Genomic DNA, 12,225 nt, shown 5'->3' with positions numbered 1-12,225 from the left:
CAAATGCTGCATTTTATGGTATTTTTGCGATTTCTATGTACTTCATAATATATTATTTTATATATTCTTTTTTTATATTAGGATACTATTATATTTTATTCACTGAATGTGAATATTCCGATGTCTGAGTATGTAGTGAGGACATTTATTTGGAGGATCCTGGGTGACGTCAGAGACATGACCTCACCAGTAATGATGATCAGGTAACATCCAATGGTCACCCAAAAGGAGTGAAATGTTGTTCTTTCTATTGAACAAAGAGCATCATCGAGCGGGAAATTCAAATCACGGAACTGCTGAGGATTGGATGATTGAGAGCACAGAGAGGCGGACTTATTGTGACGTCTGGACGCGCCCTCCTCCAACCCCTCCCCCTTATTCTCCATCAGGTCCGCATATGCTGCATATAAAGCGAGGCTGGGTGCTTTTACTTCACATTCGTCTGATACACGAAGAGCTTGGAGATGTCTGGTCGCGGTAAAGGAGGAAAGGGTCTGGGGAAAGGAGGCGCTAAGCGCCACAGGAAGGTGCTCCGGGACAACATCCAGGGCATCACCAAACCCGCCATCCGACGTTTGGCCCGCAGAGGGGGTGTCAAGCGCATCTCCGGTCTCATCTATGAGGAGACCCGCGGAGTGCTCAAAGTCTTCCTAGAGAATGTCATCCGCGATGCCGTCACCTACACCGAGCACGCCAAGAGGAAGACCGTCACCGCCATGGATGTCGTCTATGCGCTCAAACGCCAGGGCCGCACTCTCTACGGATTCGGAGGCTAAACCCCAACATCCACCGCTTACCCACTTCACCCCAACAAAGGTCCTTCTCAGGGCCACCCACCTTCTCCTACAAAGAGCTGTAACCATTTATTTCTCTTAGATCAACTTTTATCATGTCGGAATGAAAGCTTTTTAGCTAAACACATATTAATCCGATTGTACAACTTTATTTTACTTGGAATACAACAGATCGAAGCGATCTAGTGTTTATATTCTCTCCGCTTACAATATCGTTAGATCACTTTATTATTTTTCAGCTAGCTTGTTGAGACACCGATAAACCCCTTTCTTAGGCATTATTTCCAGTCACCTCACATTTCTTTATAGAAAAATTCGGGGTGTGATAAGGGGACAATAAATATCGCTCAGTGACATTTCTAGATGATCATTACTCTATTTTCTCATCATAAAGAAAGGTAGAAGTCATGTGACTGTCGTGTTCTGTGTATAGCGGTGGATTCCGAGCACTTGCAATAAAGGACATTTTTTGGTCAGTAATAATCCGGTCACCCCTCTCTAATCTGATTGAAATTAAAGTGTTGATGTTTTTCCAATCAAAGTTCTCCTCTGCTGATCTCAGTATTCAGGGTCGGATTTGGCGGTATAAAAGAAATGGATTTTTGTGTAACGATTTACACAATTCAGGCGGGTGAAATTTGAAATATTGGCCAATCAGAGTTGTGGGAGATCCCACAGCCAGCCACTAATGTCTTTCCTATGAGTACAAAGAAAGTGTGCGCTCCCTCTCCTTTCTCAGAGTAGAGGTCACGTGTTCAGTGACTTTCTAATCATCTCTACAGCAGGGCGGACTCTGAAGTATCAAACAACAAAACGGACGTTTATCAATGTATGGATTATCGTTGTGAAATAAAGGGACCGTTGATGAATGTTCCACAATAGAAGCTGCTGTATTATCGTGATGGTAGATGGGAAGTGTAAAGAGAATTGTGGCGGGAAACATGAAGATTGCAGCAATCAGAACTGTGAGATTCCATGAGAGATGACATGACAATGTATATTTGTGTTGCGGTGAGAGTGAAGGAGGGGGGGGGGGGGGAATTGTTATTTCTAGAATGATTTGTGATGATGAGAAGTAAAGGATGGAGGAGAATGAAGAGGAGTCCCTGTAATGAGAGGACATTGCTCTATAAAAAGGGACACTGAAAGCGTTCCAATATAAACATCTATCATCATTTCTTATTACTGCCACGTGTCATCCTAAGACATTGTTCCCCCCCATGGGGAATCACACCTTCTAGTCATAGTAAGTATTATATTTCCTACCTGGAAAATAAATGCAATCTTTCATTGTTACAATTAGATCTCCGAATAACAATGTAGATGTATGCAGCTCTATGTATGGATGGGTGGGTGGCTCTTAAAAGAGCCGTTGTGTTGGGTGACGTGGATGAACCGGTGGGGATTACTTGGTCTTGGCGGCCTTGTGGCTCTCGGTCTTCTTGGGCAGCAGCACGGCCTGGATGTTGGGTAGGACTCCTCCCTGGGCGATGGTGACGCCCCCGAGCAGCTTGTTGAGCTCCTCGTCGTTGCGGACTGCCAGCTGGAGGTGTCGGGGGATGATGCGGGTCTTCTTGTTGTCGCGGGCGGCGTTACCGGCCAGCTCGAGGATCTCAGCGGTGAGATACTCGAGGACGGCGGCCAGATAAACGGGAGCTCCGGCCCCAACCCGCTCGGCATAGTTACCCTTCCTGAGCAGACGGTGAACACGACCGACTGGGAACTGCAGACCAGCCCGGGATGATCGGGTCTTGGCCTTAGCCCGAACCTTTCCTCCTTGTTTGCCGCGGCCAGACATGTCTCTGTGATATTGGAGTTCTCAAAGAGATATGAATGGCTGCAGCCGCTCCCTTTCCTGTTATACTTTGAATGATATGACGTCTCGCTCTATGATTGGCCACGTTTGAAGCCAGCCAATGCTCTCTAGGTTTGCATCTAGACCAATCGGTAAACGAGGAAGGAAAGCATGACGTCACTCCCCATCACATGACCATGTCTTCCAATAGAAGAGTGAGGAGGAAGGCAGCTCATTTGCATAGGACAGCCTATATAAGCAGCACATGAGGGCAGCGCCAGTACACTTTATCTTCTCAGAGCGGAGAAAACATTCTTATCCCTTATCATGCCTGAACCAGCCAAGTCCGCCCCTGCGCCCAAGAAGGGCTCCAAGAAAGCCGTGACCAAGAGCCAGAAGAAGGACGGCAAGAAGCGGAGGAAGAGCAGGAAGGAGAGTTATGCCATCTACGTCTACAAGGTGCTCAAGCAGGTCCACCCCGACACCGGCATCTCCTCCAAGGCCATGAGCATCATGAACTCCTTCGTCAATGACATCTTCGAGCGCATCGCCGGCGAAGCTTCCCGCCTGGCTCATTACAACAAGCGCTCCACCATCACCTCCCGGGAGATACAGACCGCTGTCCGCCTCCTCCTGCCCGGAGAGCTGGCCAAGCACGCCGTCTCCGAGGGCACCAAGGCTGTCACCAAGTACACCAGCGCCAAGTAATACCCCTCCCCCATCCATCACCCCAACAACACACAAAGGCTCTTCTAAGAGCCACCCACATACTAAACAACCGAGCTGTCATACAATTTTTATGTATCGTACAATTTATTACTTTTACAAGTTTTAGCTCTTCGGATAATTTAAAATGAACTCAAAATAGCATCATTAATAATCTTGAGATGAGAAGTAGGTCGGTCAGACTGGAAGGGGAATGAATAAAACCTTCTAATCTCATCCTTCTTTATTGCAGAGATCGTCTCCCCTTTCTGGCTCTATACATTTCCTATTCCTCGCCTTGTACTGCACACACCCAACTGCTCTAATCACCTCTGCTGCATTGTTACAATGAGAGATTCTCCGCAATCTCCCGCCTTACATTGTTCCTTTATCTGGGAAGATCGTGAAGCTTTTATTCCGCAACACAATGGGGGATAGAAGCAAGAAAAGTGAAACATTATATCTGCTCAGTCATCTCAGATCGGCTAATCCGACACTGACAATTATTCATAGAAAATATCACTCTTTCCCGGACAGTCCCTTCAATTCCAGGAAATATATATGTAGAAATATTATTGTTCTGTTTTAAGGTTTGATTTTGCACATCAGAATACAGAAGTTGCTCTGTTATTGGATGTTTGTTATAGAGAACTATGAGAAGTCTACGGAACAAATATTTTCTAGGCTGAAAACGGAGATAAATCTCCTAATAAAATTCTTTGGATTCCTCATAAAGACATCCCTGCCTAAATAAGACTGATAATGAAACCGCTCACAGTTCTGATTGGCTCAGATCTGAAATAGCTATTTTCAAATTTCCCGCCTGAATTGTGAAAACGTTACAGAGAAATAATCAACCCCATTATAACACCAAATCCCACACTGAGATCATCAGAGGAGATATTTATCCGATAAACATCTTTAACACTTTATTTTCAGGCAGATTCGATTAATATGGAATAAACAGAAATAGAAATGAAAGATTATTGAATAATGTAAAACATTTCCATATGTTCAAAATGCAGAATCCCTACCCCCCCGCCCCCCCCCCACACACACACACTGCTACATACAGAACATGATAGTGAGATTACTTCTCTCATAGATCTCTACCTTTCTATGTGATTGGAAATAAAGTATTACATGTTTCATTATCAGATCTGTATATGATCGGGGAACTGGCCGATAATTAATGTTTCATTTTTCAGACATGACATGTAGCCGTTACGGATTTCCCCCCTACATCCTAAAATAAAGGAAAAGTGAAAGGGCTGGTAAAAATCTGTAGTAATCACAACACTGCCAGATAAATATATACAAATAATCAATAAACACAGTTTTTGTAACTAGATATCAGAAAAATGTTAACAATGTGTCTAAGTAAGTGAAATTCTCTGCAGAGTATTGAATGGCTGTGACCCCGCCCCTTCCATCAGTCTTCCATCAGGTCAGCTTTTTCTTATAAGCAAGAATGCAGGCCTTTTTTTTTTTTTTTTTTTTTTTACAGTAATATTGTATAAATATGAAATTGTTATGATGTGTGACAGATGAATGTTTTCTGTGTAATCTCCAAGGAAGAACGAGGAAACCGCAGTAAAGGAAGAATAGCGCCAAATATGAACAGGGAATGGATGAAGAGAGGATTTCTGTACAATTCACTGTTTCCTTCATTTCTATTACTTGTGCAAGTAAAGTCTTCTATTTATTGTTGTAGTCCCACCCCCTCCCCCATATAATGTGAAAAATAGAATTAGGGTAATGCGAATTTTCCTGACCCTACAACAGCTCCAGAATAGGTGGAAGAAAAATCAATCAATGTTGTCTCTATTAGATCATCACAAATATGTTTAAAAACAGCAAAATGTATTGCAGTTAGTGCTGAGCTCCGACTATGTCACCCCGGAGTCATCTACTGATCCATCAAACGGTTCTCTGCACCTTATCATTGGATTATGGGTCCCATATCCCAACAATGTGTCTAATCTAAAGGATGGAGGGCAATGGACACCAAGGAGATCACCTGCTTATCTAAACTCACATCAATTCAATGTGTTATATTAGACTTTAAAATCATATAAAAAAAAAAAAACTTAATTGCTGTTAGGACGGACAGGTGTCATTATAGCACATTGTCCCCCCACCCGGATCACAATTTTCGGTGTCTAATTATACAATCAGATCTCCCACACATGTATGTCCGGCTCCTTCTTAGATAGAAGTGGGTGACTCTGAGAAGATCCGTTGGGTTTGGTAATTAAAAAAAAAAAAAAAAAAATGATTGGGTTTACTTGGCGGGCTTGTGGCAGTAATATTCGAGGATTTTACCGCTTTGGAGAAAATATTTGAAAGCTGAAAACCGACACAAGTGACGTCATTTTGGAGGAAGATGAACAGATCTATGAATAGAACTTCTACAATGTCGGCTTTAGCGGTATAATGCGGCTGAATCTTCCTAACGGCCAGTAGAATTATGGCGGGAGATTTAAATATAGCAACTCGGAGCCATCATAGGCGTGGTCTATTAATAGCAAATTGGGGAAATAATTTCTGGAAATATGGAGTACAATGTGTTCTGACATTGGAGCTCTATGTAGGTGTGCATGGTTTTGGTTGGAGGAGTTTAGCGGTGAGTAGACGATCAGCATAGAAAAGATTGGAAGTAAAAGAGATGAGAGAATGATGTCCTGTGATCACATTTCCCCTCATTACTATTCACCTGCATTACAAGTCTGAGTGCGATAAGAAGACAAAGTGTTTGCCTTTAGAGTGCACTTCATCTGACAGTAATAATACAATTTATCACATTAATAAAATATATCCTTATTTAAGAATAGGAATAAATGCTGCGTATGTCCGGCTCTTTGTACAGAGATGTGAGTGACATGTTTGTGAGGCTTCAATAAATATATAATAGTCATAATAATTTATTTCTATATATTCTATATTTTTTTGCGGAGATCATCTCCACTTTCTAGCCATTTCCTATTCATCTCCTTGTACTGCACACACCGAGGTGTTGTACCTGGAATGACCACAAGGTGGCAGAGGTTACTAAACTTTTATGCCTCACTCAAACATTGTTACAATAACAGATTCTCAACAATCTCCCGCCATAAATTTGTTACTTTGTATTTGGGAAGATCGTGGAGCTTTTAACTCGCAACACAATGGGGAATAGAAGCAAGAAAAACGAAACATTGTATCTACTCGGTCAGCCCAGTCAAATCTTTGTCTATCTGTATCTATTTAATGAATAAGCAACAGATCATTGTACATAGCTAAATCAATGAGCTGCCTGATATGTAAATGACAAAAATATGTACAAAGTATCAGCTACATACAAATCTGATTACAATAATATCACCTCGGATAACAGTCCTTTATATAAGTTAGAAGTAGAAAATTGTTTCACTGAAATGTTTAGCTCATTTATTGGTGAAGTTACATATAATCTCCAATCCTGGACCCCCCCATCGTTCCATAACTTCCGAACATCACATAACTTCGGAGCTGAACAACGAACGTCATTAAAGTCTCTGGGAACAAGGCTGGGAAAATAAAAAAATAAAAAGTGCTCTTTTTTAAATGTATTATAATTTATGTTTTTTTTTTTTTTTTTGTTTTTTTTTTAGTTAGGGTTTTAAGTGCTACAGAGTAAATATGGACATTTGAATTTAGTCAACTAGAGCAATAAAACCCCTGAAAAGCACAAGAAAAGAGATTAATGACCTGAAAATTATACAAAAATCACCCCCCCCCCCCACACACACACACACACACACACACAAATGTGTCCAAAGATCAAGTTTGCCCCTTTCGAGAAGGTTCACCCACCAAGCAATGAAATCTTCAACAAGTGGTGTTTGCTGCTCAAATATTGTCTATAAACTAACACATTATTGGTTCAAACAGTATATTGCTGCTAACATTAACCACTTAATAGAGATGGCCTTGCGGTTCGCCCAGCGGTCGGTTCACGGCAAATTTTGCTTGGTTGCTACCCGACAAATTTGCAAACACATGGCGTAGTTTGCGACGGCCATATTAGTTTACATTGGGGAGAACTTTGACCCATGACACAGCCGTCAGGTGGAACAGGACAGCCAATTGAAACATTTCAGCACATGGACAGTCCCCCTACCCTATAAATAGACCTGACCTGGCGGCCATTTCACGTTCCTCTTTTTGCCAGTGTAGGGAGAGGTCTGCTGTGCTCATCAGTGAGAGTTTGCTAGACACATATAGCACTGTGAAGATCCACAAAAGTCCTTTTCAGGGCTGGTATTTCCGTATAGGCCTTCTACAGTCTCTTTTCAGGTTAGGGACAGGTATCCAGGGGTTGCTTTAGGGGTAGTTAGAGATTGGCTGCAGTCACACAAATTGCTATGTTAATGTCCACAATAGTCCTTTTCAGGGCTGGTATATCGGTATAGGTCCAGTCTTTCTTCAGTATAGGGACATGTTATCCAGTCTGTGCTGTAGGGGCAGTTAGAGATCGTCATCTGCAGTGACACAAATCGCTCTGTTAATGTCCACAAAAGTCATTTAAAGTGCTGCAATGTCGGTATAGGGTCTATTACAGTCTCTTTAGTATTGGGGGCAAGTATCCAGTCTGTGCTGTAGGGGCAGTTAGAGATCGTCAGCAGTGACACAAATTGCTCTGTTAATGTCCACAACAGTCATTTAAAGGGCTGCAATTTTTTTGGTATTGCTGTGCAGTGCACTAAAAAGGGGGTGGGGGAGGGGGTTAATCTACAGTATAATATACTTTGTAGAAAGCATATTATAGTGGATTAGTAGTAGTATTGTGCACTGTGCAGCATTGTGACAGGTGTGCTGACTGAGCATTGCTGCAGCAATACTACACACAGTGACAAACTCCCTAGCCAATTATTTGTAGAACTGGTGTGATAGACCAGTGGCCCCCCAATACCACATATTGAAGTGGGGTGTTATCTGAGTATACTTTTACAAGTGCATTTGTGTCCTGCAACAATATTGCCTCTTTTGCTGAGTTAAGTCTGATACACACAGCGATAAACTCCCTGGCCATTTTTTTCAACAACTGGTGTGATAGACCAGTGGCCCCACAATACCACATATTGAAGTGGGGTGTTTTTTAACAGTATACTTTTCTAAGAGTGTACTTTAGTCCTGCAAAAAATTGTCCTCTCTTGCTGTGTTGACTGTGCTACACAAAGTGACAACAGTTACTGGCCAATTATTTGTAGAACTGGTGTGATAGATACCCCAATACCACATATTGAAGTGGGGTGTTATCTACCTTTTTCCAGATATAATGCAATTCTCTAGAGACTTTTGTCACACGGTAATTAAAAAACATGACAGGCAGAGGAAGAGACAGAGACGTATGCAGGGGTGGTAGTGGTAGGGCAGGAGCAATAGGCCGGAGCCTAACTGTGAAGTTTCAAAAGGCGCGTGCAATTACGGCAAAGGACGCACCAGACTTGGTTGAGTGGGTCACTCAGCCTTCCTCTTCTGCACCCTCCTCATCCTCTCTATCTGCACCCTCTTCACGCTCTGCTGTGTGCACCCCCAAAGACACCACCACCACATACCCTCCATTTGAGTCACTGGAATTATTTTCCAATCCATCACAAGACGTTTGCGATGCACAGCCATTGTTGGCATTGGATCAGGAAGAGGAGGTAGCAACAGCCGCCACTCAGCAGTCTGACGACAGTACCCAGATCAGCCCAAGGAGGTTGGTTCCCGCTGTTGCTGCCTACTCAGAGATCTTGAATGTTAGTAGTGGGGAAGGTGACGTGGATGATGACGAGCCTATGGACATCACGTGGGAGTCCACAAGAGAGAAAGAGGAAGGGAGTTCAGAGGGGGAGACGGGCCGGCAGATAGGGAGGAGAGGCAGGCAGAATTTGCATTGCACAAGAGGTAGAAAGCAGACTGCAAATGTATCAGGAGTGAGCCATCAACCATGTACAGTCACATCTGGCATTAGCAGGACGCCGGCACATGGCTCCGCAGTGTGGGTTTTTTTTAATGTGTCCGTTGCTGACAACAGTGTTGTCATCTGCAGCCTTTGCAGTCCATGCATAAGTCGCGGTAAGCCCAACACTCAACTAGGGACCACCGCCTTAAGAAGGCACCTGAACTCCCATAACCGAGCCCAGTGGGAGCAACACCATCAGAACCCACAAAGCAACACTCCAGGCTCTCATCGTCCAGCCCCTTCTCCTTCTCATCTCTCCTCACATTTGCCCTCCACTCCCCCTTCCATGATGCCGTCATCACGTTGTTCTGGAAAAAGGCAGGCTTCTGTGGTCCAAATGTTGGAGCGGAAATAAATAATGATGCCGGATAACCCTCTTGCCCAACGTTTGACTGCTGGCTTGTCGGAACTGATAGCCCGCAAACTACTGCCATATCAACTGTGGGACTCGGAGGCCTTTTGTAAATTTGTGGCCATTGGAACAACACAATGGGAGGTCCCAAGCAGGAAATATTTCTCGCAAAAGGGCATTCCAGAGCTGTATGGCCATGTTCAGCGGCAAGTGAATATATCTCTGGCACACAGTGTTGGTGCCAAGATACATCTGACCACAGACACATGGTCTAACAATGGTCTGTCAGTTAAACCCATGTGAGCTAATTTTTGGAGCCTATACAGGCCAACACTTACTTCTGTATACTGTGCATGCCTACTGTACCTCTAGCCATCAAATACTAAGTTATTTGCTGTCAGTTCAAACCATGTGAGCTAATTTTTTTGGAGCCTATACAGGCCGACACTTACTTCTGTATACTGTGAATGCCTACTGTACCTCTAGCCATCAAATACTAAGTTCTTTGCTGTCAGTTAAACCCATGTGGGCTAATTTTTGGGGCCTTTTATGGCCGACACTTACTTCTTTTTTTTTTCCCAAACAGATTTTTATTGGTTTTAAACAGCAGATACAAGAAATGCATTCAAGGTGTCAAAAGACACAACAGAAAAAATAAATTTACATAAACAACAAGTAATACAAGGTATTGTTATTCGAGAGATATAGTCAGAAACAATTAACACTCATTTATCATTCCAAGTGATCCATGGTTCCCAGTGTTTGGTATGTGTCCTAAGAGAATGACACTGTAATGCTAGTGATTTCTTAAATTCAAACGTGAGTGTCACTGAGGCTACAACCTCCAATAGGTTTGGTGCTTCTTTTTTTTTTCCATCTCCTAGTAATGGTGGCCCTAGCGGCCAGCAAAATGTGTGAAACAACCCATCTGACCTTACTAGGAAGCAGATCGATGGCCAGGGTATTGAGTGCCAAAGCCGGATTTAGCTTAATGGGCGATTGTGTTACAGAGGAGATGAGGCCAAAGACCTGGTTCCAGAAGCTTGTAAGGTTTTTACATGTCCACAAGATGTGGTATAAGTTGCCAACCTGGCCACACTCTCGCCAGCAGAGCGGGGAGTGTGCTGGGTAGAATTGAGACAGCCTATATGGTGTAAGGTACCAGCGGGAGAGAATTTTCTACGACAGTTCCCAGTGGTTGGTGCATTTCGACACCCCGTACGAGTGCCGGAAGGTGTGGGTCCACTGTTGTGGTGAGAAAGGTCGTTGGAGGTCGCCCTCCCACTTAATCATGGGATTTCATTTTTGAAAAGTTTTTTTTTTTGGCATGGAATATGTTATAGAAGAAGGTGATGCCTTTTATCGACCCAGGAGGGGTTGTGAGGAACTGGTATACTGGGTATGGAATAGTGATGGGTGCTGGTGGGTTTTTAGTCAGGAATGTGGAGATACGAGTGTAAGTCTATAGTTCCGAACGAGGGATTTGGTATTGTTGAGTGAGGGAAGTAAATGGTTTCAGTCGATGTCGCTAAAGAGGTCGTCAATCCAGTGGATGTCACTGTCCTTCCATTTTAGGGTAGATAGACATGGGATCAAGATGTCTAGTAGTCGGATAGGTAGTCTTTGTTTACAATGGGCATCTCCTACATTTGTGTGTTTATGTAGTTCCCTCCAGGCTGCGATGGCGATTCTCATTGTAATCAACAAGTCTGGCATGTTTTGAGGTTTCCAATTGTCTGCTAGTAGTAAATGGTGCTCACCATTTGCTTTGTAATGGGCTCACCACACGCTGGCGGCCTGGACCCCGGAGTGAGGGGGCGGGTAGTGGCAGCCCGCTTTGTCCAGTAAGCGACGCTGGGGACTACCTGTTCACAGTGTGTTCCCATTGGGGGGGACAGGTACTCCTCTTTTCATCTTCCCACTCCGTTCGGGTTCTAGGTCCGCCCTCGCCCATGGTTTATTGAGGTACTACTCTTACTGGTATGCCTATAATGCAATTATGGTTGGGGGTTCCCTATGTTAGGGGCTCTCAACATGCCTTTTTTTGCTCATTGACAATTTTTCCTGTATTTGCACATTTGAAGCTGATGTTAATGCTTCTGTTTATGTAATCACGGCCTTACCCAATACTTTGTTATTACTGTATTATCTGAAAAACTTTCAATAAAAATTTATGTTTAAAAAAAAAAGAAGGCCCTTGAGCACCAGTGCAAATGAAACGCCCACAAAATTACCCCATTTAGCAAAGTAAACACCCAAACGTATATTCTGTTAAGCATAATGAGTCTTTTGAACATGTAATTTCTTTTCAAGTTTTTGGAAAATATGAAAAGAAAATTAAAGTGCATTTTTTTTACACAAAGTTGTTCATTTATAACAGGGATCCTCAAACGATGGCCCTCCAGCTGTTGCGGAACTACATGTCCCATGAAGCATTGTAAAACTCTGATATTCACAGACATGACTAGGCATGATGGGAATTGTAGTTCCTAAACAACTGGATGGCCATAGTTTGAAGACCCCTGATTTATAAGATATTTCAAACACATAGTATGCACATAGCAAAAATGACACCCCAAAATACATTGTGCTAATCCTCCTGAGTCTC

General features: G+C 43.1%; 1 protein-coding gene across 1 annotated transcript; it reads left to right on the top strand.

Moving 5' to 3' along the window:
- Positions 1 to 2,916: 2,916 nt before the first annotated feature.
- On the top strand, positions 2,917 to 3,297 carry LOC309543640 (histone H2B 1.1; the record flags this gene model as incomplete). The annotated part of the gene is made up of 1 exon (XM_082276094.1): positions 2,917 to 3,297. One exon carries the CDS (start codon positions 2,917 to 2,919, stop codon positions 3,295 to 3,297), a length of 381 nt encoding a protein of 126 aa, XP_082132220.1.
- Positions 3,298 to 12,225: the final 8,928 nt, after the last annotated feature.

This window comes from Pelophylax lessonae (genome assembly GCF_965119305.1).
Source record: "Pelophylax lessonae genome assembly, contig: HAP1_SCAFFOLD_270, whole genome shotgun sequence".
NCBI lineage: Eukaryota > Metazoa > Chordata > Amphibia > Anura > Ranidae > Pelophylax > Pelophylax lessonae.
This window is presented reverse-complemented; position numbering and strand designations above follow the sequence as displayed.